Below are 25,946 nucleotides of genomic sequence, written 5' to 3'. Positions count from 1 at the left end.
AATAAACACTCAGGACTTTACTGTGCGCTGTGCCAGCAAATATTTAAAAGTTTACGTATCTGTTGGGAAAAGCCAAATCCTTGCTCTTCCTATCTTATCAAATGGCACATGATTTGAGAGAGTCCACACAACCCAGAGATGTTGCTTTCTGATACAGTCCTACCCTGAACCGAGCCTGATTGCAGCTATGAATCTCTCTGAAAAATTCATAAGATCCATTTCACAAATGACCAAGCCAAGCGTGCACTTGTATCTAAATAGGGGGGGGGGGGGAGAGAGAGAGAGAGAGAGAGAGAGAGAGAGAGAGAGAGAGAGAGAGAGAGAGAGAGAGAGAGGCACAAGTCAGCAGAGGATTTATAAGTGGTGCCACAGCCAGGGGAGAGAGAACAAAACGACAAAGATTTATTCTCAGCCATGATAAAATATTTATGCCGAGGCATTCAAGTAAAGTTACTTTTTGTGTTCTGATTTAATGAGTGATTTGAGCGGTGGCGATGCTGGGAGGCACAGATGTAAGGTTTGTTGAAGCCTGTGCTAATGCCCATTCAGGGGGCCATGTGGTCATGTGTCAGACTACAGCAGGATCAAAACTGGCTAATGCCGGCATAGAGATCACAAACGGGAGAGAAGAGATGGGAAGTACTTCACCAGCCCCAGAGGTCTCTGCTGGTGCCTGGCTGCAGGAACAGCACAGGGAGAGAGAAAGACAGACATACAAAGAGAAAGAGTGGATTGTGTTTGTAAGCTCACAATAAGGTTACTGATCCTGAATGTACAGATGACCAACCATTTGTTACTCTACATTTTGTTGCATTTTTATGTTTGTTTGAAAAAATAAATATGTATATACTGTATAGGGTATATACATAATTTTGTACTTTGTGTGTGTGTGTATAGTGAGAGAGTGAGAACAGGCATAATGTGTAGCTGTGTTTAACATTTCATTCAAGGTGAATCCTGTGGTTCCATTATTTCAATTGGGATGGAGCTGATCAACTAGTGCGCCTGTCGTGAAAACATTCACCTAACGGTAACCGAGCACCTCTGTTATCTTTTCCCCATATCTCTAGACGGCCCAACGTTTCCATGGCTTTGAGTGTAGGTCTGATCCAAAACGACGGAGCCATGGTTAAAAAGGAAATGGATCCAGGCAGTGCGGCTGAGACTCTCCCAGTCCCCCTCTGGCGCCCTCTGAAACATTCATGATCATGAGGAGAATCTGATCTGGTCCACTTCAAACTCAGAGCTGTACCTTCACTCTGAATGGGACATTCACAGCACATGCATTGATAAGGCCACCTCTGAGAAGCATTGATTATAGCTGCTTGTGCCTAGAGATCAGATTCAGATTCACTATATTGTCACTTAGATGCACTGTTTAGGTACATACATGTGAAAAGCTCCAATACAATAAAACAATTAAAACCAAACCAAACAGACCAAACATGGAAGATGTCAACATAGAGAGAGAGGGGGGATGTCTATACTGATATTAGGGAGAAGATGATCATTTCTTTGCAATGATCCCTCAAATATAGTTATCAAACTGTTGTGACAGATATGTAATGGAAGCATGATACTTTACAGCTTAACAATAAAGTGTAATGCCCAAAATCACACGAGTGCAGTGAAACAATAATATATATAGACACACACACACACACACACACACACACACACACACACACACACACACACACACACACACACACACACACACACACACACATTTCTACCACATGCATCTTTTGCTGCATTATGTCTTGTCAAACTAAGTTTGCATATTGGACAACATATATGCCAATACCGATATATCTGTGACAGGCCTGTGCCCAATATTGACCGATAAAATCGGCCGACCTTTATATTGGTTAGGCTAAAATAAATAAACCAAAAAATAGGAGTTCCCCTAGAAACAACAATTTGACCAGCAGCCAAAGAAATGATTCCTGGGCAAGTGAATACAAAGTATCTCCAATTCAGGGGTGATCAGTTGACCTGGCAGGGAGTGGTGAGCGCACGTGGCAGGTGAAACACAATTCTTAACACTCGAGCAAACAGTTAAACGGATAAAGGGAGTTTTGAAAACATAAGGGGAGAGAAAAAAGAGGCTTAAAAGCCTCCATCACTTTAAACAAGACATTGGTACCCCAAACACGGTGTGTCAGCATCTCCAAACACCAACCCGAGAGGGGATGACAAAATTGCTTTGACAGCCAGTTCACATGAAACATCTGCGATTAGTCCACCTTGGGGAGTTGCCGGGCCGGTCTTGGCCCCACAGCCGGGGAGGGTGAGGGGGTGTTTACTGGGTCTGTGTGCGCGGCAGCAGAGTGCCCGTGAGCGCACAGTGCTTTATTGATCAGAGTCAGACAGGGTGTCAGTCACCACAGCCCGGAGAAACAGCAGACATGCAGACGTTATCTGTGTCGACCAGGGTGTGTGCGCTCTGTGTATTGATTGGGAACAACTTGACACTGGTAATTGTCATTAAATGGCAACGTACAAAATGGTGAGCAGGCTCCGGCATAGGCGAAGGTACGGTGCTGGTCGAAGGTGGTATGGATTTGCAGGGGCACTCCCCCCCCCACCCCAAGCGTCATCCGCTACCAGACAGATGCAGGACAGACTGCGGTGTCTGGTCTCGGGCCCTTTGTCTCACCTTGGGAGCTTTTTACTCATGCTACACCGGCAGATGAAGAGCCTTTACCCCATGTTGAAAGATGTGAACAAGGGCCGGCCCGGACAACATCCAGGTGACAGAGTACACACACACGTCACGTGTTCTCCAAAAACACTCAGACCCCACCGTCAGAGCCCCTCCCGTCAATTGTTTGCCACGGGGAGCAAAGCTTTTACAAATATTCTCCCTTGTGAGAACAGCCACTCCATTAGCTCTTAGCTCACTTGGGGTACTTCTTCCTCCTTTGAATTTTTGTTCTACTCCTAACATCCACACCAGCATTGGTTTTGCACTGAACAAATCACACAGAACAAACTGACTAAGCCCCACATTACTCTGACAATGCTGACATCTGCATCTTTCAACCAGGGCTGGAGGAAACCTGTAATCCTGCGCTCACTTGCTGCAGAATTCTTGAGGGTCACCTGGATCAGAGAGCAAAGGCAGCAATCAGATTCTGGATGAAAAATATCCTTGTTTGAAATCAAATGCATCAGTCCAACTCAGAATGAACTGGGCCCGGCGGGGGAGGCCCTAAACACGGCGCTTTTTCCTGACAAGCACAGGAGGGGCCCAAAGAGGGTTTTGGCAGACAGGAGAGGTTGCAGTGGCACTCTTTGAAGGCCCCCTGGGAGGCCCCGACTGGGTAAATAGTTCACTCAGAACATTATGATCTCTAAAAGCCTATGGTCACCAAGGAAATATGGGAGAGAAACATGCAGGCTTCATATAGTTCTCATACTGCTAGCTACATAGGGTACGTAAATATTGTAGAGTATACTAGCACTTCACTATCGAACATGAAATAAGATTCAGGATCAAGCTTTTCCTCACACACTCTTTCCACAAAATATTATTTTATGTGTAGGCTATAATTGAGTTCTTGTTCAGTCGGTTTACAGTAATAGGACAAAACTATACAGCCCCAACAACTCATGAATTCAAATCCATTTCTGAAAATATGAAGATCAATAAAGTAAAAGAATATTTTTTTAAATCCATGCTTCTAATACCTGTTTTAACACATATTTTGAGATCCTGTTTGACCACAGTGCAGCCTCCACACACCTTGAAGCACAAACTAAAGAGTCGTGAATCCATGAGGGGATGGGGTTACACAATTGTTTTCTTGTAGTCCAGCAAATTAAATATAAATGGACATGCGATAGCAGTGACCTGAGATATGCCTGTAAGCGACAGACAGCTCCCCGAATGCCTGAAGCAGAGCTGCCATGATTGGACAAGGTAAAGGTATAATAAACTATAATGCTGTTAAGTGGACGAGTGTTGTGCGCTGAAAATAGCCAATTTACAAGTTCACTATGGATGCGGTGCCTTGTGAGCTTGTAGATCTGCTATTTGCCGGTACAAGACACCACCATATGAGGGAGCATAAATTAGCCATTATACACTAACTACCTCTGTCAAATGACTACTCATCAATATATCAATCAAGGCCATGGAAATGGAAACTTTAGTTGACCTGATACAGTACATCAGGCAACATTAATTTAACAGGGCCACTCTGAGCTAGTCTTAATTAGATTTCATAATTGGATGTCATTCAAACTGTGTGGTTGTTTTTATAAACCTATGCACATAGTTAACATATCTTGTATTTATGTGCCTTTTGTTTTTGTCAGAGTCTAATATGCAAACTTTGGGTAAACAAGTCAAAAAGCAGTTCTATCAAACATATATTATATTATTAAGTAAGGGGAATATTCACACATCCAAAATAAGACTATCATTTATAATAAGTAGGATAGGATGAGCACAATACATACAAAAAAAAGCACACACACAACAGAAAGAAAAATCCCACACTGCACTGGTCTTACAAGACATGACATTATTAGGCTTCATGCCTTAAGAGCAGCAGTGAGAAGAATTAAGGTTCTCTCACTTTTTTGGCTTTTCAAACATTCCATCAAATGTTTATAAAAATGTATTAACTCATGTTGTCTGCCTGTTTGATCATCTGGTACACTACCTACCATGGAGTCACTCTCAGACTAGGCTATAATATCATGAAAACAGTGCCCTCCTGAGTTGGACACTGATCACTGCAAAACACTGAACCAGGCACATAAAAATGACAGTTTTATAGATTTAATTTGTCCCGCCATGTCCATCTCACAATGTACATAGATTTTGATCTACAAGAATAAATATTTGAATGCATGGCGGTAAACAAAAAAAAGCAGTTACAATACCATTCTAAGAGGTTACACTATTTTATTAATTGTTACAATCCCAATGTTTTCTGTTTAAAAACAACTAATTCTTCACTATTTTGTGTCCATGCGCACAAAGATAGAATAACAATGTTTGAACGGCTGTACCTTTTAATTAAAACAACTGGTCATATTTAAACCAGTGTTTCTTAACCAATGTGTCAAGACCCTAAAGAAGGCTACTTGATGCTGTGAAATGATTCATGACAAACAACTTTAATAACTAAGAATGTAATATTGTGTTTTCACATTTTTGGTCCTAAATTAATGGACAACAAAAATGTGGATCCCAGTGACACTTTGATAATCAGTTACTTACAGATATAAAATTAAAGTTAAACATTCTAAACTCATGTGATTTGGGCTGTGATCTGTCTCCTGCGAATCCTACATTGGTAATTCATAATTGAGAATAGGGCATAAACAATACAAGCATTGATCCCAAATTTCATATACTCTCATATACTCCTCACCCAGGTCCCACTGTCAAAACCTAACCTCATCAACCAGCAATTAATAACAGAAATCAGGGACAAACATGTTGTGAGCGCCAGTCTGTGTATCTGTATTTGCTTTGTGGCTTTTGTATAAGGCTTTCATCGCGCTGTAATAAAGAGAGCAAACCTAACCAGCAGATGCTGGCTAAATCCTACCGTTCAAACACGCTCCTCACCCCATTCATCTCAAATCAGGGCTTGAGCTGGTCCTTTACCCAGGCTGTCTAGCTGGGGCAGGAAGTCAGTGATTGTACTAATATTATATTACACACACGTGTTCATTGGGGAGAAAGGCTGGAGCATCCCTTTGAAGCCTTTTGTCATTAGATAGATGACTAATATAGTGACATTGGGCAATCATGGACAGGCATTCCTAATCCCCACATTTTGTGTGTGTGTGACATGCTTCTCCATTTGATTACGTTGTGAAAAGACAGGGATGCTCAGCTAGCATGGTGACTAACAAACGGTCAAAGCTTTTATTAGTATTGTGCATGTTGTCTAAGCTAAAGCATTTACAGGTAAAGTGAGTCTATTATAACAGCCTTTATAATAGCAGTGATCTACCAACAGATCCTTTGGGACAACCTTATTTTCACCAATTTACTAGCAGATAAAATCATATGTAGGCTACAGTACAAATTTCCATTTTGAGCTTCATGGTGGCTCCACTGCAATATCTCTGAATATTTATTAAATCATATACAAAAAAGTTAAACTTTTTAAATTACCTCTTGTGTAATGGATATCTACTTTGGGGGGCTTAATCCAGTGTATATGTTTCTACTGTATTTGGGGGTGGGGGGTGGGAATTGAGCTAGAACACTCCAGACAGTTCTACATGGCCCATAGAAGTGCCCTGGTTTAATCCTATTACGCCTCAAGCACAAAGGGAGATAAGAGGTTTATGGTGAGCACACTTCTCCCTGGAGACTTGACAAGATCTTTATATTTGGCAGGTTACTGACGCTGGGACTGTTTTATTTCTTTGTGTGTATTTAGGACTGAAATTCTGCTGAAATTGACCACACACTTAACACTGCCTGTAGAATCAGAGGAGACTGAGGATGTCTGTGCATCAGGTGAATGATGTAATTCAGAGATGGGTAAGTCGTCAAGCTAACAGACCTCGTTCACGTGGCTTTAATGAGTGTACAAATCAGAACACAAGTTAAAAATGTAGAGGAATTTGTCAAATGTAACATTAGAAAGCAGGCATCTAGCATTTTACCTTTTGTATTCATTATGACATTATGATACAACTATAATGTCACTATAACAGCTTATTATGTCTATGACTTATAATGCCTTATAACCAACCCTGTAAGTTTAACTGTCTTATGTTTGTCTCTATACATTTACAAGGAAATGTTTGACCACTTTTGGAACACATCTATGCTGCCTTGGCAAAAACTGATATTGGTCTAATATTTTGTAATGAAACTGATTGTGAGATGTTACTACTTTGACTTGGCATATTAGCATGAAATGGGACATTTTAAAGCCCGTTGTATATTTCATATATATATGTATATATATACACATACATACACACACACACACACACACACACACACACACACACACACACACACACACACACACACACACACACACACACACACACACACATATATATATATATATTATTTTTTTTATATATATCAAACCGAAAATCATGCTAAATGAATACTGCTCATAACAATTCTTAACAAAAGCATTCTACACAGTAAAAACCTCAGTGACAAATTAATTCTCAGAGTTAAATTATAGTGTATCCTGTTTCTTTTACTTAGAGTGATAATCCAGAGGGGGGTTTGAAGCCAGAGGACCATAAGCTATTCCATAATTTCATAACAACCTGTCTCGCTCGCGATGGCAGCGCACAACTACTAGTAATCCTTCAGGATGAGAAAAACCAGGTAACGCTACAGTACATCACAATGACAAAAACACAGTTAGGACTGGTCTGGTCAAACATGTGTGGAGACATATTAGTGTCCCAGAAGTAATAACTCCAGCTGCATTGCAATTGCAAGTCTCCTCGTGAAAACAACATAACCACTTAACCCCTACGTAAATACCAGGGTCCCAGGCTTTGTGCCCTGCTTTCAGGGCACCCCATCTTTTTGTTGAAAATGGCCAATCAGATCTGCTGTCTATCTGTTTTTTTGCCAAATGTTCACTTATTTTCGCCAAATGTTTGCCTATTATGACATTCCCAGAATACGAACAATAGGTTCATGGGGTTAAGAGATACTGCAGCGAACAGCGGTAACTCGCCTCCCTACTAGCAGAATATACAGTACGTGTCACCACTCACGCCCTGAAGGTGTGCGAGCGAAGGCAGTAGATATGCAGTCAGATTTCTCGCTCCACTGATAACCGTCTTCGATACGTCAACTCCTCTAAGTGCCCTTGGTTGTCCCATCGCCCTATGCTTCCCACTCTAAAGCTCATGTACTTTCAGAAGCATGAGCCTTTCACTTGTGTTGTCTCTAAGTCTCCATACACTAGAAACCAGAACCAGCTACCCAAAGAGAAACATGTAACCTTCAGTTTTTGCATCTGCTACATGCATAGGGTTTTTAATGTTCAGGAACATGACAATAAGCCATACAGATATTATGAACATATCGTCACTTTGGTAGCATTATGTAACATTTTAATTCAGAACATCCATAATGCTTTGAGTCTGAAATGTCAGAGAACATGAATAATTGAAAATGACAATCGAATTTCTCTTTTACTCAGGAATTTGTTAAGTCTACGGGCTGTGCTCTCTTGCCAACCCTCACAAATGAAGTGGTTAGAAATGAGAAGAGTGCGTGTCACTGTGAGGCTGCCATTACACACCTGGCCAAGGTATGTAAAACCGAATGTGACAATAGGACAATTATCATAATGACAGGACACATCATCAGCAATACATGTTAACTGAAGCCTGATACTTTGTCGTACAACGGTGTCACGTGTAGAAAATAGCCGATCTACAAGCTCACAATGGGTCACTGTGACGACGTGTGATACACTTGTACGATGGAGTATAAATGACCGTAGGCATTATAAAGTTGATGAATGTCGATCCTGTTGTCCAGACTTGCTGCCCAAAAGAGCTCCAGTGTGTTTTGCTTCAACTAGTGGAGGACATTAATCCAGATGTCATTGCTGATACCATCATAGCCCTGGCTCCACATATTCAAACAGGTACCACCACAACTCCTATTTATGACATAATGACCAGCTATAACTCTCACTCACTTGCATTAAAACATTCGCCCCTATATCAACAGCAATTTCCATGTAATGATCATACATGGCATGATATTTATTTACTAAAAAGTGCTATTTGCCTCCCCCTGCTGGGAAGTGACAGAATCTCATTTGATGTCCCCTTGTCTCCAAAAGTGGTACTTCGGATGGGCGAGGAGAGGGCAGCTTCTTTGGGCCTGGCTCTGTCTGCCCTGCAGAAGCAGGTGTCCCGGCTACCGGTGCCTTACACCCTGCAGCAGGAGATAGATGATATACACGGTCTGTGTCGCTGCTGCACTATCTTGGCTGCGTTTATGGAGCCCTTTGTGGAGGAACTGAAGAGGAAAGAGGCGAACGGTGCCATCACTGCTGCCGACCATGACCTGAAGACTGAACTTCTTAAGTTGTGCGTTTCACAAAAAAAAAAATCCAGATTTTTGGATTTAACTCAGAACGCGTAAAAATCTACCATCTCCATATTTGGTCGGGTTGAAGAATTTGAATATACATTCAGTTAAATTATTTAGAAAAGCTCAACACGTCACGATGTGACGTGTGGTGAGCTTGTAGTAGAGACTAGAGAGATCAGCTAGTTCAACAATTTGTTTTATGTCGAAGTTTATAGGGCTTATGTGTTTTTTTTTCTTTTCCTACAGCTGCATGAAAAGCTTGAGGGAGCCTCTCCTTAAGGCCGAACTAGAACCAGGGATAAAATCCCCCTTATGGATCTTTGCAACAGTAATAGTGGTAAGACAAAGCTATTTCTTACATTGCATCTATGTAAAGGCAGCCATAAAGACACTATACATTTCCTGATCCTAGGTCACACTGCCAGTCATCCAAGGACCTCTACCAAATCTCCTATTTTACAACAATATTATGAAGAAAAGCATTCTGGTGGAAAATGATCAGAGTCAGGAGGCAAAAGAATCAAGGGCCTGTTTGGCTTACCTACTCTTTGTCGAACTCATCACCATAGAGAGTTTTCCTGCAGTGTTCAGGTAAACCTTTACTAAAACGTAGATGATAAACTTTCACAAAATGTTAATCATTTATCACACAACGATCCAACTGCAAGGAGTTCATACTGTTTTTTGCTGTTCCAGTCCTGTGTTTGTTCTTCAGTGCAACATGGAATACATAAATATCTTACTCAGCAGGTAAGTCATACAAACTAGACACTGAGCATGGCGCTTGTACAACATTCAATTTTTTTTTTTTTTAAATAGAAGCTAGACCACAAACATTCATTTATCTTTTTGTCAAACAGAAAAGATGAATCACGTGCACAAAAAGGCCTGGTAAGAGACAAATTACTTTCTATAAAATAAAATAAATAAAAAATCAGCCTGAACCTGCAGCTGAATCAATTCTCCTCAAGTGTTAAAATGTGTTTCATAATTGTATTCAGGCACTGTATGCCAAAACATTAGAGGGCGTGCAAGACAACAGCCTTCCAGTGGATCTACTGGAATTACAGACCTTCTACAGTGTCCCACAGGTGAGCCATGTTATGATAGCGTTCCCATTCTTATAGTCTCAAATATATTTAGAAATAACACATGGTGAAGTATGCCCTAACAAAACACACTGTGGAAACATAACATAATGTGTGTACAGTATAAGGAACACTGTGTAAATGTTGTCATTACTTTGTTATAATGTTGTTTGTATTACTCTGTAATGTTCTACCTTGAATTCTTAAAATCCACAATGCCATGGCTGCCATTGCTTTGAGTTATCTTAATGCCATTTCAAAGATCGTAGTCAAGTGCAGAGCATTTCAATTGCTGACAAATCAAGTCAGACTTGTGTACAACTTTACTTGACAGCATTTGCGCCACATTCTCACGGACTGTCCAATGCAACATTTGGTGAGTATATCATCTATTTAATGATAAATAATTACTTATTTTGCAATGGACATACTGTCAAACAATCGATTTATACCTGAGGGCTGTTTTCCTAGAGAGAAAAGGGACTACAAGTTATTCAACTCTTCATAAATAAATTGGACGTTGAGGCAAAGTACAAGTTCTTCAGGTAAGAATACTAAGAACATGAGAAAAAATAAAACATAATGTCAACTACTAGAATATATCCATCTCCAGTTAGTTCAAAATGGTTGATTTTCTTTTGCAGGTGCATGTTAAAAACCAGCCACCATGCAGGGGTAGAGGGTTATATAATAAAGAACATCAAGAATCAAATTGAACTTTCCATGAAGGTAAGATGTCACATTACATTTTTCTTTACACTGGAGTGAAATCCTATGTGGATAATATTATGCCTGTATGGGCCAATTTGTCCATTCATCTATTAAGCTATAACAAGCAAGAGGCCTAATTAAGTTGCAGAATAACTGAGTCAACTGCTTGTGGATCCCTGGAGCAGTATTACATAAAAATAACAGCACTATAATGAAAAAAGGTTGCTGTCCCAGGGAACCTCTTGTCCAAATTGGAGGTCCATCAACTAAAGACTGTAAATTCTATGATAATTCCTCTGCAGCCAGGCCATGGCAATGACTGGTTTCTAGGAGCAGAGTTCCTCCCTCTGTTGGGGCTGGTCCTGTGTCTACCACAAGGTGCCGAAACAGACCTGTTACATGGCATGGACAGGTGAGAAACATTGTCCTCGTCCTTTTAAGCACAGAACTGATCAGTAGTTTCTGTACTAGCCTTACTTTATTTGAAAGCAAGTCTATTGTCATAATTAAGGTATTGCCATGACAAGGCAGATGGATAACAGTACAGATCCACTTTGCAATGAAGCTCACATTTCAGGAACCGTGGAGCTAATTTCTCAGAGGCTCAGGTGTCACTGACAGACGCGATAGATTCAAATTTAGACCAAGTAAACTTAAAGGCCTAATGGCTTCATTACATCTTAAATACATGCATTTTCCAAATAGTAAAATCCAATGGACAGTACACTTGTTAATATGACTGATAACAGCTCCTCATTTAGGCGGAACCAATACTAAACAATACCCTTGTCTCTCTTGTCTACCCAGGATAATGGAGTGTCTCAATCTGCTACGCTATCTCTTAATCAGAGACAAAGAATGGAAGAGAAATGTGAGTCATTGTGATTCACTACAGATCTTGTCATCTGTCACTTGATGCAGATAATGCAGCGCGCTGACAGCTTATTCCTCCTGCTTTCAGACAGGTGTCTGGACAGAGCTGTGCAGGATCAAAGACGAATACATAAAAATGCTGCGCGTTTGTCTCAGCCTCTCCAGAGCCTATTATGGAGCTGAGTTAAGAGCACTGCGGGAGGATCAAAAGCTGAAAGCTAAGGGTAGGCATTATTCACTAATCCACATGAAAAAAACAAACCAGATAACCTAACACAGATTGATATTGGGCGGCCACAGCTGAGTGGTTAGTGAGCCCGCCTGGGGAGCCAGAGGCCCTGGTTGTCCCAGGTACAATTCCAGGCCAGGCTAGCAATGTGTCGATGTGTGTCCTATGAGCAAGGCTCTTAACCCCTAATTGCTCCCTGAGCGACGTAGAATGGCCCTAGTAGTTAAAGGATGCGTAAATGCAAATTTCACGTGTGTACACAGTGACAAAAAAAAGAAAAACATGTCAAGGAGTGGGGAAAATTGTTATTATTATCAGTGACAGCAGTGGTTCTCAATGTGGGGTTGGCAGACCACCAGGGGTCCTTTGGGGGGGGGGGGGGGTTCCAGGGGGTCCCTGGCTAAATGATTAATGGTTAGAAACCAAATGGACCCTTTCTAATCTGTAATAAAGAGTGTACAAATGGAACCAAATGGACCCATGAGCCATTTGGTTCCATTTGTACCCTCTCAGAATGAAATTAACAGTGAAGATTGGATCCCAGACATAAAATTAATGTATCAAATGGTAGTCTGTGCTGGTCTAACTCTAATGCATATCAAATCCTTGAAAGTAAAAAGGTTGAGAATCACAGAGCAAGCATTCATATTCTGGACTGTTCATTTTCTTCTCTTCTAGAAGCCAGAGCTACAGCTAGATCTACCAAATCATTCAAAGGCGCAACAATAAGACATGAGAAGGTGTCTGATATGTCCCCAGAAGTCCAGCACCAGGTACTCTAACTATTCTTATCAGCTGCCAATTGTCTGTTTTTCAGACCTGCATTAAGAAAGCTTAAAGAACTCCCATACTTTTCAGGTACTGCAGAGTGCTTTGGTCACATTTGACCTGATGGAGAGCCTTATCTTTCGCATTGAAGAGATAACCGAGGAGAACATGAAGAGCATAGAATAAGTAGTTAGAATTAAAGAGCAGATCAACATAATCTGTTGTTTTTCCAACTTGTTCTGTTACCACTGCTGTGAGAGTGAAAGCAAATAAAATCTATGACTGACTTATTTTCATCCCTTGATAATGACAAAGCAACACTGACAATGTTCCACAGTAGTGTACCCTGGATGATGTCACTGATATACAAGCTGAACCACAGAGATTGTGTAGAGTACAGGGTATTGTAATATTCACTGTTTGGTCCAGGGACATTTCTGAAAGCAATACCGAGCGATAGATAGTATGGTACATTATAGCTTGTGTGGTTTTATTTTTTATTTTTAGGAACTTCATGCAATAAATAAGATCGTAAAATGGCCTATAAGTCACCAGTTTAGACACCTCACTGATTTCACGAAGTCAAATAAGAATATATTTTTAAATTAGTTTTTATGTTGTGGTTAAATAAAGACCAAGCACATATAAAGTATGCATGCTTCTATCCATAACATCTCACAGGAGATATAACAATCTCTTCCTATTGTCCGTACAGTAGTAGACTAGAATCGTAGTCTATGTTGAATTCTCAAGGAAAAATGCTCAGAATGTTTACGTGTACTTTAACAAGTTCAACAGAATATAGTGAACAGTTGTGGTCTTGAGACTTGACTACCTGCTCAGCCAAGCTTTATGTCTCTCAGCATCTCCCATACAGGACTGCTCTCAATGATGTGGGCCCGTGCCAGAGACATCCGATCCCGGATGCTGTCCACATGGGGTTTACTGGTAGCCTGGGAACATATGTGACTTTAAACGTTAATATCATAGAGGGTAGAATAGCCTATACATTTTGTTTTCCACATTCACCAATGTATGAATCTTTGGTTCTGTCTCATTTAGAATACTGCCCTGCAATCTGGTCGTCAGCTACAAAATCTGATTTGAAAAAGTTACAGGTTGCTCATAGGTTGCTATATGCATGAACATCTGGCATGGCTAATGGTTGAACAGAAATGTGGAATGTTCTGCCCAAAAACATTTTATTTACAATCCATAACAAAATTACTTACAAAAAATATATCAAGAGATATCTTGCCAAGTCACTTGTCAAGTATGTAACTGTTATTTGTGTATTTCTTTCATTTGACTGCCTGGACTGTTGGATTTGATTTTATAATGGTAATATGTCTTTTTGTATTCATTTTTATTTTATTGTTTTTTTTTTTTACTTTAATTTGTAATTTTTAGTTGTACATCTGTATGCTATTTGCTTTGTTCAGGACCCCAGGACTAGAGGCATTCATGTGTCTCTAATAGGGATCCTTTAATAAACATAAACATAAACGTATGACCATGTGCTGTCTTTATCCGTACCTTAGCAATTGTCAACATGCCTTTGACGATCTCTGCATTGTTTCGCACAGGTAGAATCCTTAGACTGGAGCCAAAAAATCTGAAATAGACCAAATCAGCTCCTTTCACAAATGACAGAAACATGACCACCAGTATAATTGCATTACATTAACACATTTATTGGAATTATTGTAATGAAACCCATGGAATTCAATGAAAATCCTTCATTTAATCCATGTCGTTGTTGAAATTACATTTGGACCAACATGTGACGACCATAAACTTGTTTTCCAAGATCCATCACAGTTGTCTGAATAATTAATAACAAAAAACACAGAATATTCATGAATCTACCTGTGTTGAATCATTGACAAGATGTTCATTTCACTTTTCCCATGAAAGGGGGCCTGTAGAAGTAGGAAGCAGTTGCGGTGGACTTTCACAAACGTATTGATCTTCTCAAACAGTCCTGACTCTTCCACATTCTCTGGGAGTTCTTGTAAGTGAACAAGCAAAAATGCTGTACCTGCGAGGAAAGGGAATAATGCAATGATGGTCTATTAACCCTTATTACCCATCTCCATCAAAGACCTTGTCTTTAAATTGTAAGTTTATAGTTCTGACCATGAGTTTGTTTGTATAATGTGAACAGTTTACCTGATAATGGGAAAACAAAGGCTCCAGGCTCCACACTGTCTGAAAATCTAATCCTATGTTGCTGCACACCCAGCATCCTTGACACACCATGATTCTGTTAAATCACATAAAGATAATTTCAGATTCTTTCACATTAGTTGAGAAGCTGCAAGCGACATCATTAACGGACCACTTCATCCATTTGCAACCAATCTTCATATAATTCGTCCTTTGCTCATGATTATATGGTACCATTGTTTTCTAACCGGTCTGTGTCTTATAGTAGGGCTGTGGACAGTTCAGAAACCCACCTACCAGTGACATGAGTACCACAGCATGGTACCATTTTTGTCTACTCTGTGTGCAAGAGGAGGGCTGTGGACAGTTCAGAAACCCGCCTACCAGTGACATCATCGATGGAGAATCCAAGCTAATAGAAACAGCAGGCTTTCTATTCATGGAAAGTTAGCATGCTATAATGGAAGCCATTGTTCTCGTGTTAATAAAAATCTAAATAAAACAATTGAAATATTGTTTGAAAAAGAAAACCCTGCCTAATGATGATGTCACTCGTAGGCGGGTTTCTGAAGAGTGCACAGCCCTCCTCTGAGGCACAGAGTACACAAAAATGGTACCATATTATCATCAGCATTAGTAAGGACATACTATATCAAGACAGGTTGAAAATGGGTGAAGTCGTCCTTTAACCTTGAATATTCAACATTATGCTAAACAGTATTGCTATCATCTCATCTGTCTATATATATCTATATTTTTATTTTTATTTTTAAATATATATATTTTCATTTTAGCTAGCAGTGTTGAGTGGTGTGTAAAAGGACCCTTGTCAAGTTCAACATCAGTCATATAGTTTATATAAAATTAACAATTGTTGTTTTTGTTTACATTTTGGCCTTATTCAACACATTTACAGAATGTACCCGAAGTTATTACAAAAGTATTTTGTAAAATACTTAATATTTATGATCAAAGTCCTCTTCAAGCTAAATAATACATTATACAAGCTAACTACTACATTTAGCTTTAGCCTGCCTGCTGCACACGTCTCCCCTTTTCACAAGCTCACATGTCGGATGTGAAGGTTGTGAGCTTGTAGATCAGCTATTTTCAAATAGCCTATGGATAAAATAGGGCTAAAGTGGTTAATGTAAGTTTTATAATGTAATAATTTATATCTGTAAAATAACTAGAAGGCTAACTAAAGTTTAAAAGTACAATATTTCTGCCTCTGAGATGTAGTGGAGTAAAAGTATTGAAAATTGGAAATACTCCACTAAAGTAAAAAATAAGTCAAAATTGTGATTAAGTACAGTACTTGAGTAAATGTACTTAGTTGCTTTACACCACAGGTAATAGGCTCTATTCACAGCAGCCATTTTGGAGAGAAATTGGGCCTCTTCTTACTTCCTTCACAGGTTGTTACCAATGATACTAATGAAGGCTCTGTTCCATTCTGCTCAAACAGAGTCAGGGTGTTGGCTCACTGGAAACACTCTGCTACACCAGTGGGTCTCAAAGTGTGGTCCAGGGACCCTCATGGCCCCTTAAAAGGTGTGTATCTCTGAGAGCGTACAAATGGAACCAAATGGACCCTTACTCTCAGAGTTATGGGGGTCCTTGAAATTAAAAGGTTTGCGAACCACTGTGCTGCACTAAATGGAACAGAGCCTTCATTAGTGTCTTTGGTAACACCTGTGAAGGAAGTAAGGAAGAGGCCCAATTTCTGTCCAATATGGCTGCTGTGCATAGAGCCTATAGGCTCTATTCACAGCAGCCATATTATCACTTCCTTCACAGGTGTTACCAATGATACTAATGAAGGCTCTGTTCCATTTAGTCTAGCACAGTGGTTTCCACGACCCCCATAACTCTGATAGTGTACAAATGGAACCAAATTTGTACACTCTCAGAGTTACATACCTGTAAGGGGCCATTTGGAAGCCCATGACCCCAACTGTAGACCTACTGGTGTAACAGAGTGTTTCCAGTGAGCCAACATGCACACTATCAGAACTCTGACATGACTCTGTTTGACCTCTCATTTATACAGTCTATGGTTTGACCAGAATGGAACAGAGCCTTCATTAGTATCATTGGTAACACCTGTTAATGTCTTACTTGTATGTATATGATGTATATATATTGTATATTGTACAATATATATTATATGTATATATACATATATACAATATATATTATATGTATATATACATATATACAATATATATTATATGTATATAATAAGATATATTGTATGTATACAATACATACAATATACAATGATGTAAGGCTGTGAATAGAGCCTATAACTTTACGTGGGTGTGTCACATGTGTGCCATGCAGGCAGCATGGACTGTCTGCTGTGGGTACAAATAGACATGTCCGTTCGCGACGGAACGAACGGCCGGAAGTCCCATCCACTCCCATGTTAAAAAAAAAAACGGGTACACGCCCCCGTTTTTTTTTTAACATGGGAGTGGATGGGACTTCCGGCCGTTCGTTCCGTCGCGAACGGACATGTCTGTTTGTACCCACAGACGCACGTTAACTTCAGCAGCCAGCGTTTACTTTACTGTCCAGTTGGAAGTCAAATGTTTAGAGTAACTTTGTTACCTGAAGTGGAGTGCTGACTATAATGGTGGTTTTCCATTGAACGGGTGAGTCACTGTGGGTAGACATCACTGACCAGACGGGTTGCTTGCTTGGATGAAAGAACGCAGCTGATGCGACTACATCCCATAGGCTGGAACGGTCCGCCGGGTGATTGGCTATTTGGACACCTGCTGAAACAACGCCCATCTTTGAAGCGGGCTCTCTCTTTCCCAGACGTTTCGCCCAGGTGGGCGCGGTTTTGAGGTTAGGTTTAGTTTAGGCATATTTGGTGTGTGAGATGTTTAGTGATGTTGAGGTTAGGTTAGGGTTAGGTCTAGGCATATAACCACGCTCACATGGGCAAAACATCAAAGAGAGAGCAGTCCCATATTCGATGTTTCAGCTTGTGTCAATCAATATTAAAGGCAGATTACATTTTATGAAGCTTTTCTTTTACCCAGACACAGTATATCAAATTTAAATGTGCCTCCAAAAGTATTTAAATTTGTGAGCTAACCATGTATGCACTGCATGCACACTCTCTCTCTCACACACACACACACACACACACACACAGTGTAACAATAACGACATGACAAACATTTGTGATTTATTCAGAAACACTACTTTTATTAACTTAAATATTACAGTAAATGTAAGCCAAGAGGCCCACTTGCCTTTATTTTTTTTAAGAAACGCCAGTCAGTCATCAGACCAATGTCATGATAAAGAAATGCTATTTTACTTCTTTTCTAGAGTTTTGAAGCAACACCAAGTAAACAGTTGAACATAGGAAAATATCCACATGCATAACAGCCCATGTATGTCTAAACAGTCCACGATTAGGGCATCGCTATGGGAAATGCAAAAAAGATACTTGTTGCTCAGTCCCAAAACTCAAGTTGACCAAAAGAACAGGATATGCCTAGAGATGGAGAGATATGTCAGAATAAGTTAAGACTATGTCGCAGCTGGTAAACGTTCAGAGAGAAAGGTGACAACTGCCCGTCAGAGGAACTCCTCAAGACCATCAGTGATGCGTTTCCAGTTCCACTATGGTCCATTCACCCTGTGGAGACGCAGCATCCTCCGGGGAGAAGCTGGTCACAGTGATGCTGGTGGAGGAGTCGTCCATGGGCGAGATGAGCTCTGCCCAACGTTTGAAAGTCTCCTTTTCATGGGGCAAGAAGGCCTCCGTCTCCAGGCAGTCCCGTGACAGGGACAGTGTCTGCTTGATGAGGTACTGGGCCAGATTCAGCTCCTCGGGCACAGGGTTTATGATGCCCAGACTGGACCCCTGGTCGGAGAGCAGCTGCCTGAGAAGGCTCCAGTCCCGCTCGGCAAACTTACAGTTCTCCTCATCATCTGCTCTCTGCTTCTCTTCCTCTGCCCGCTGTACATTACTCTTGTCCTTGTGCGAGCAGCGCTCAAATGCTTCACCCACATCCGTCTCGTAAATGGGCGAGAGGGCTTTGGATGGACGGCGTTCATGTTTGCTGGTTTGATCCAATCTGTCACAACCAATGTCGCCTAAAAGCAATTGACAATACTGCAGAATGATAAAGTGTTTCATTCCTCCATAGTTTTTTTTTTAAATGTCAGAGATATGCTCATACTACTCACAGTTACATTAAAACATTGATTATTGAATTTCCACCCTTAACGCAACTGTGTCCTAGAAATGATCACCCACTGCAGTTGGGTCAAAACTGTATGGTGGGGAAGCAGTTTCACTGACGTTATCACCACATCTGGCCACATTATGGTCAGTCAATGGCTCATATTTTTTTTATTACTACTAGATCACTGCTTAAAAGATGGACAAGGATGAACAGCTGCCTTAAAGGTAATACAGAGGAATGCTTTTTTCTGAATGTGTCTCTTTTATCCACCAGTGTCAAAAAACAGTAAGCCATGCATTGTCAACACTAGCGAGCTTTCATGTCTTAAGCTCATGTAGCATGAATGTATTTTTTTGTGAAGCTCTTTCAATGAACCGACCCAACATAAAGACTATAGTACTACTGTCACAAAACCCTAAATGCAAGCAACAATGAGTAGCAGAACAAATGAACACCACCAATGTCCTTGTGACATTATTATTATTAGTATTAGTCTTTCTAAACAAATGAACAATTTCACTGTAAAACCTAAGGTGGCAAAAAAATGCATTTTGGCATTGAAAGCAGAAAATAATGAGTTAATGTTTGCACTGGTATAGCGCACACAGCAGGGGTTTTCCATATAATGACAGTGAAAAAAGAGAGACATGGCAGAACCATTAAGTCTGTTCTAGAAACACAGCACACAATACTGTACAGGAGACTAACGCTAAACAAAATCTACAGAACGAAAAGCTCACACTACAAAACACTATTTTCTTGAGCCTCTATCTAGAAACACCAGTCTAGTGGGAATGGCAAAAGGTAATGGATACAAAAAAACAAAACAAACATAAAAAAACAAAATATTGGATGGAATAAAATAATGCAGCAACAAATGGTCTCTAATAGTAGCATGCATGTGTCTGCAAGTGTATTAAGCTGAAGCACAGGTACAATTTATGGAGGACAAAAGCAAAATGGCACCACAAAGGATCCTGGGAGAAAGGGTCCCTGGTGTAACCCACCATTTCTCAAAAGCAGTCAAGTGAAATAAGTCAAGTGGCAGTTTGTTGTGGTCAATGTTGTACAAATATTTTAGATTTATAATCCCATATCAACTTGCCACGCAGCATAATTTTGTAATTGGATTTTCATAAAATAGAATAAACACAGCTTACTCATGATTTGCGTTTGTTAAAATCAAAATATGGCCAAAACCTGCTAAATTTCAAGACATAAGAGAGACAATGAAAAGAACTGAACTTGCATTATATGTACATCAAAGTGCATTGATATGACTATGTCACAAGCCTTGTCGCAAGGCAGATTCTTTAAACCAGCACATGGCATTAATTTTGACATACAATTCTATCCATGTTGTTGAAACGAACATTGCTTTTTCCCTTTGTTTAAATGTAAACGGTGACATCAAGGGCTAAGTGCCTCTGATGTTAGGTAGTTTAGTTGTCAAATATGTACATTTCAGCTTGTGTTTTAATGAGACCAATCTACATCCTTAAAAGGATATTGGCGTTACAAATTCAAATGTAGAACAGTTGCACAGAAAATGATTTTGAGATCTACACAACAAGCATTTAGCTATGAGCAGATCAAGAGATGACTGCTCATAAGAAATATGAATTTGTACTGGTACGTCTAACTAGTTCTTAAACTAGTAATTCCAATAATATCCTTTTTTTTCCCTAAAGGAGACCATATGTTAATGTGTTGGATGCAGATATGGTCTAGGCATCAGACCAAAGGTGACCTGTCTTGCAGGGATAAACAAAACCTTCATCGATGGAGTTTGGGAAGAGGATGGGGTTTGACTTGGGTTTCTAGGAGGGTCCATAGATCATACATTACCTGCTGGGGATTGTGCGGTATGTACAGCAGAGTCCTCTGTCAGCTGAGGCTCATTTAAGTCTAGGTATAAATCAGCTCTCTTGCTGTCTGAGGGCTTGGCAGGGTTCTTGCGTTGCTTCCCATTGCTGTACTGCTCAGTATGTCTGAGGTCCAGGTGGCACGGCCGCTCCTGGGGTGGGAGGTCTCTGGCGTCGTGGTCAGAGCCTTGGACACTGGACTCTACTCCATCCACCTGAACTACCGGACGCTCCGCTTGCCTAGACTCCTTGAACTCTGTAAGGAACATGACTGATTTATCTTCTTGCTCGTCGCAGGGCTGTTTGCCTTTCATCTCTGTGCTTTCCAGATGGTCTGAGAGTCTGTTCTTTTGTTCAGTGGAAGGGACAGGGTCGGGCTGAGGGGTTTTAGAGTCACATTCAAAAACGTCACAGGGTGTGAGAGTATCGTCGGGTTCTTGGGGCGGGGTTTGGATGCCACCTTCTTCTGATGCCAGCTCCTCACACTCCTCGACAGAGAGCAAGACAGAGCGACGGAAATTAGAGGCTGACTGGTAGTCAGTCTGCTCATTCTCCTGCTCACCGGCGTCGTCATCGAACGCAAGGTTGACGATTCCCTGAAAGTGGGGTGGGGGTTCGGTAGGGGGAGCCAGGCCCTGCGCGGGGAGGACCTCGACCTCTGACCTCTCATCTTCCGTCTCCTCCTCTTCTTCCTCCTCGTCTTCCTCCTCCTCAGAGAAGAGTTGGTGGTCGGGGACGCACTTTGCAGTGACAGAATCAGTGGGCTGCTCCTCTGCAGGGATCTCGTCCCTGTGCAGCCAGGAGCGGGGGCGCTGCCGTGCTCCCTCCTCCTCGCTGGTGGTCTCCGCCTCTCGGCCTCGGAGCCGCACTTCGACTCTCAGGCCGGCCCCGCCTTCGCATATCTTCAGCTCCTCCGGGGTGCTGGTGTCGCTGCTGCTGCGACCCACGAATTCGTGACAGCGCACGGTGCCGCACTTGGACACACCTCGGTCATTGGAGCAGTCGTCATCCTGCGAGCCTCCTGCGTCATAGTCCTCCGAGCGTGGCTTGATGTCATCAGAAGACGTAGTGTTGCTGCCAGTCTCTGACTCGGGGGTGACCTGGTGATGGATACCGCTCCATGAGTCCTCCAGCGGGGTCTCGGTGCTGCCCACGCTACAGGGGGTGCCCAGGGGCAGCTCTGTGTCTTTTGGTGAATTCAGGGAGCCTGGCGAGTGTTTTCCTTTACTCTGTTTACAAGGAGCTGAATTAACAGAGGTGACTTGGGGAGCTCGGCGAGTAGGTGGTGGTAGAATGGACTCGCCTCCCGTGCTGCTGTTCTCAACCGTTTTAATTTTTGTCTTTTGGAGACTGTGCTCTGGGTCTGAATTCAGGGAAAGGGAACGTGAATCCCCTGCACCTTGGCTTAACGACTGGGTGCTGTGTGCTGTGGTTTGGTGAGAGGAAACCGGCTCTGAGGAGCTCTCTTTATGTTCTGCAGCTCCAGTGTTATCAGGTGTAGAAGATGTTATTTTGCAGTCCACATTTTTGCCATTCACTGCCTCTTTCCCTTTAGTTCCTAGTTTCTTTGAGGCTTTCATAGCTCCCCCAGATTTTGGCGAGCCTTTCTCTGTGGATAATTCAGTAGCACTTTTTGGCTTTGCTACTGGTTTGGAAGTTGCTAGCGGAGATTGCTTGGAGGTAACCGATGAGGCTTTTAACGGTTTAGTGCTGGCTTTAGTCATGGCTGCAGTTGATGAAGTAGGTTTTGTCATCTTTTTCTTAGTGGCTTCATTGGTTGCTTTGTCCGCTGCTGAGGACTTGGACGCATCCTTGTTGTCTTCTTTCCTGGGGGACGCAGGTTTTTTCATGGCAGATGCGTGTCTCGAAACTACATAGAGAACACAATGTTAGAATAGAAAAGAACATCAATGCTTTGAGTGAATTACTAAACCATGCACATCTCACCATGGTTTTCCGTTGCACTAGCTGGAGGTGTGCTTCTCCCCTTCGTGTCTGCTCTGGATGTAGTCACTGCAGAGGATTTCTCTGCAGCGCCCAGCTTGCCTTTACTGCTTTCTCTCATACTTGGCTTATTGGTAGGGCTGTGATCAATGCAAGAAATAGGCAATCAGAGCCATTAAAACATGTTTTTAATGTAATATATATCTGCGTACAATCTATTTCAACAGTTTTCTGTTTGAGTCATTCATGCATTACTATGTGACAACAGTGGGGGGCAGCAAAGTTGTTTCTAGCTTTTCTCAAGGACAAGTGTCTGAAACATGACTCCAGGATTTAAACGCTCACCTGTTGGTCTTTGTTGTGTCTGTTTTCTGGGGCTTTGTCACAGGAGACTTGTTCATCACCTTACTCTGCTGTTTTGGCTTGGGCCCTAAAAAACAAAACACAGCTTACATTGCATGTACCATGACTGTAAATATTAAGTTTGACAGTTTTGAGAATACAAAAACAAACAAAGGCTAACAGACACCGGACATTGTGGTGATGCTGAAAGGCCAACACACTTAAACATTATTAACAGAGTCAATATAATACACCAATATGACATATATATTTAGAAAACAAGCCAATAAAGAACCTTGATCAATAAAATAAATAGTGGTCATATACATTCTGTATGCGTATTGGCAATAATAATATTCACTGCTCCTGAATAAAATTTAAAAACATAATCTAAACACGTTAAAAGACTACCAGAATGCAGAGGTTTAAAAGCATAAAGACTATTAGTGGGCGAGGGAGAACATATGGCACTCCATTTCTCTTCCTTTATTGTAAGAGGAGGGATGGACATCTGAGTCCCGGAGGAAACTGGTATCAGTAATGATTACCCCACCTCTCCCAAACAAGCATTCGCCATCGCCACAAAAGCTCTGGTCATATCCCTATACCCCTAGTGACAGCTGTATTGGGGTTTGACCTTTGCTGTTCTGCAGTTAGTCTGCATATCAATGATGATGCATTCAGCTGACAAGGGCAATGTAGTCTAGTGCGCAACAAATGTTGATACAGTACATCGGCATAATGTACGACAAATTAATGCCGAAACAGTATCAACAGACTTGTGAAGTAGGCTCTATAATGGCCTAATCCCTGACTCTTTAGAGGTCACTACTGAAAAAAGAAATGCTGCAAACTGCTGTCGTTTATTAAATATTTGAACGGTCTTAGAAGTGCATTCAGTCTGTGGATGTCAACTTGTACCACTAAGGTGCTGCAGTCACTGGGGGTCTTTTGTTCCCGCTTTTATATACATATTTTCTTTTCTTTAATTATTTATTATTAAACAGAAGTTTTTTGCTGTTGTTTCTGTTTATTTAACTATCCCTCCTCTATTTATATTGCATTTCAGGTAGGTTTGGTAGCTTTCATTTACAGTTCACAATATAGTCTTTACTGTCATGATTGTATCATTGCTACGTTTTATCATTCGGTGTAGTGGTGAAACAGACTTCCCTACCAGGGCATAACTGAAGGCAATGAATCAATAAATCAATCAATTTCACTCCCTCTATCCCCAAATATCCAAGACCACTGTACAGCAATGCTTCATGTTAATAAATGTACATGTCTCATCAGCTAACATGTGCCTGAAGTCAGTTCTCTGACACATCTCCTTGGTCATGCTGATGTACTAAAATGTAATCAGCGTCGGCTCCAACACTCCAATTAATTAAAACTGACATGGGTCACAAACCTGGGATGGCATGGCTGCTGTTGCGTGGGCTTCCGGCGCTGTTCTCTGGAGAGACACTGCCAGACGTGGACGAGGCGGTGGGTTGAGGCTGGGCGGGGCCGTCTGTTTTTACTGCTGTGCTCTTCGGAGGTTTCACTGGCTTGGCCTGGCTTGGGGATGTGAAGCTTGGGGGGGAGGTTTTGGGCCTGGCACCGGGGCTAGGCCTCTTCTCTGGGTCCTTAACGCCGGCGGAGCTTCTGGGGCCGTTGGCAGTCGCCGTGTCCCGCCTGGCACCTGCGGCTCCTGCACCGTTGACCACTGGTGCGGCTGGGGGCGGCAACTTTGCTTTTGGCGCCGTACTACGCTCACCGGGTCTGGTTTTCCCATTCTTTGCCCTGGATGCCTGACCATCTCCTAGCTTATTAGACGCCCCCAGTCCATCAGACTTCATGGCTGCCACAGGAAAGCGAGGAGAGGTAGCAATGGTGGATTTGGAGACCTTCTGAGTCCTGTGCACAGGAGGGCTCTCAGGTGCAGCTGGCTGGCATTTTACAGGCTTCGGCTGCAGGAAAAAGATGTTATCAGAAGAAACCACATTGGTCATGTGATTGTGACAATAAGACTAAATTTAGCAGTACATAAATATTACGCAGTATAATGACATGAAAGTAGATGATACGGATAAAGGTTACTGCAGGCCACTTTGTAATGTAAAAAGAATTATACAGCCTTTGTTAAATGGTCACTTGAACATAAGGTCTCTGTTTGGATGAGGGGTAAATGCAATTGTTCTTTTTGTGTAAGAAAAGGCACTGCAGCAGTTAATAACCGTTTTTTGTAGGGTTAACCACTTTCATCCTGGTGTCCCTATTTTGGGCTGGTGAAAACCTTAAAAATATTCAAAAAGAGCCAGTCTCAGCTGTTGTAAGCTTGTAGATTATTGAATAGGGCTTAAGTGGGTGAAGACAGGGCAACCGATACTTTTAAATGCAGGAAATTTAAATAATATGAAAAAACAGTACCTATATTATAATTTGGCATTCTCATAAACAATATAAAACAAAATATAAGGATACTTAAGCAATATATTTGACAGTAGAAATAAATGCAAATAGGGCTAGTTTTGAATGTTAGACAAAAGATAGCTCTCCACCGCACCGACGTTGGCGCCGGTAAGTGTTGGGAAGCGTCTGCTGCCGAAAATCTGCTGTTGAATGGGCAGTAGGTACACTGTCGCGTCGGGTCACAGGTTGTAGGGAAGCGACATA

The 25,946-nt window shown here is 41.5% G+C and overlaps 3 protein-coding genes across 3 annotated transcripts in view; 1 reads left to right on the top strand and 2 right to left on the bottom strand.

Moving 5' to 3' along the window:
- Positions 1–494: 494 nt before the first annotated feature.
- LOC311051499 (glomulin-like) lies at positions 495–12,934 on the top strand (the record flags this gene model as incomplete). Its single annotated transcript, XM_084066077.1, has 16 exons — positions 495–740; positions 2,696–2,756; positions 8,826–9,075; positions 9,326–9,416; positions 9,555–9,670; positions 9,776–9,829; positions 9,940–9,970; positions 10,081–10,170; positions 10,502–10,543; positions 10,639–10,712; positions 10,812–10,896; positions 11,181–11,290; positions 11,686–11,749; positions 11,840–11,975; positions 12,659–12,753; positions 12,839–12,934. 16 exons carry the CDS (start codon positions 495–497, stop codon positions 12,932–12,934), a joined length of 1,641 nt encoding a protein of 546 aa, XP_083922203.1.
- A 597-nt stretch (positions 12,935–13,531) lies between these two features.
- Positions 13,532–17,644, bottom strand: cUnh1orf146 (chromosome Un C1orf146 homolog). Its single transcript, XM_084067560.1, has 5 exons — positions 17,534–17,644; positions 14,921–15,014; positions 14,618–14,789; positions 14,285–14,363; positions 13,532–13,701 (listed from the first exon to the last, which is right to left on the bottom strand). The coding sequence occupies exons 1-5, from the start codon at positions 17,597–17,599 to the stop codon at positions 13,588–13,590; spliced, it is 525 nt and encodes a 174-aa protein (XP_083923686.1). The 5' UTR covers positions 17,600–17,644; the 3' UTR covers positions 13,532–13,587.
- Positions 17,645–18,127: 483 nt separating this feature from the next.
- btbd8 (BTB domain containing 8) overlaps positions 18,128–25,946 on the bottom strand; it is a 29,109-nt gene continuing 21,290 nt past the window's right edge. The window contains exons 15-19 of the mRNA XM_084066604.1: positions 24,700–25,240; positions 23,289–23,373; positions 22,947–23,083; positions 20,983–22,869; positions 18,128–19,042 (exon numbers count right to left, since the gene is read on the bottom strand). Of these exons, the coding sequence (XP_083922730.1) occupies positions 18,543–19,042; positions 20,983–22,869; positions 22,947–23,083; positions 23,289–23,373; positions 24,700–25,240 (3,150 nt within the window). The 3' untranslated portion in view covers positions 18,128–18,542. The remainder of the gene's footprint in view (positions 19,043–20,982; positions 22,870–22,946; positions 23,084–23,288; positions 23,374–24,699; positions 25,241–25,946) is intronic.

This window comes from Gymnoscopelus microlampas, assembly GCF_963454915.1.
Source record: "Gymnoscopelus microlampas genome assembly, chromosome: 9".
NCBI lineage: Eukaryota > Metazoa > Chordata > Actinopteri > Myctophiformes > Myctophidae > Gymnoscopelus > Gymnoscopelus microlampas.
Note: the sequence above shows the minus strand (reverse complement) of the source record. Positions and strands in the feature narration are given on the sequence as shown.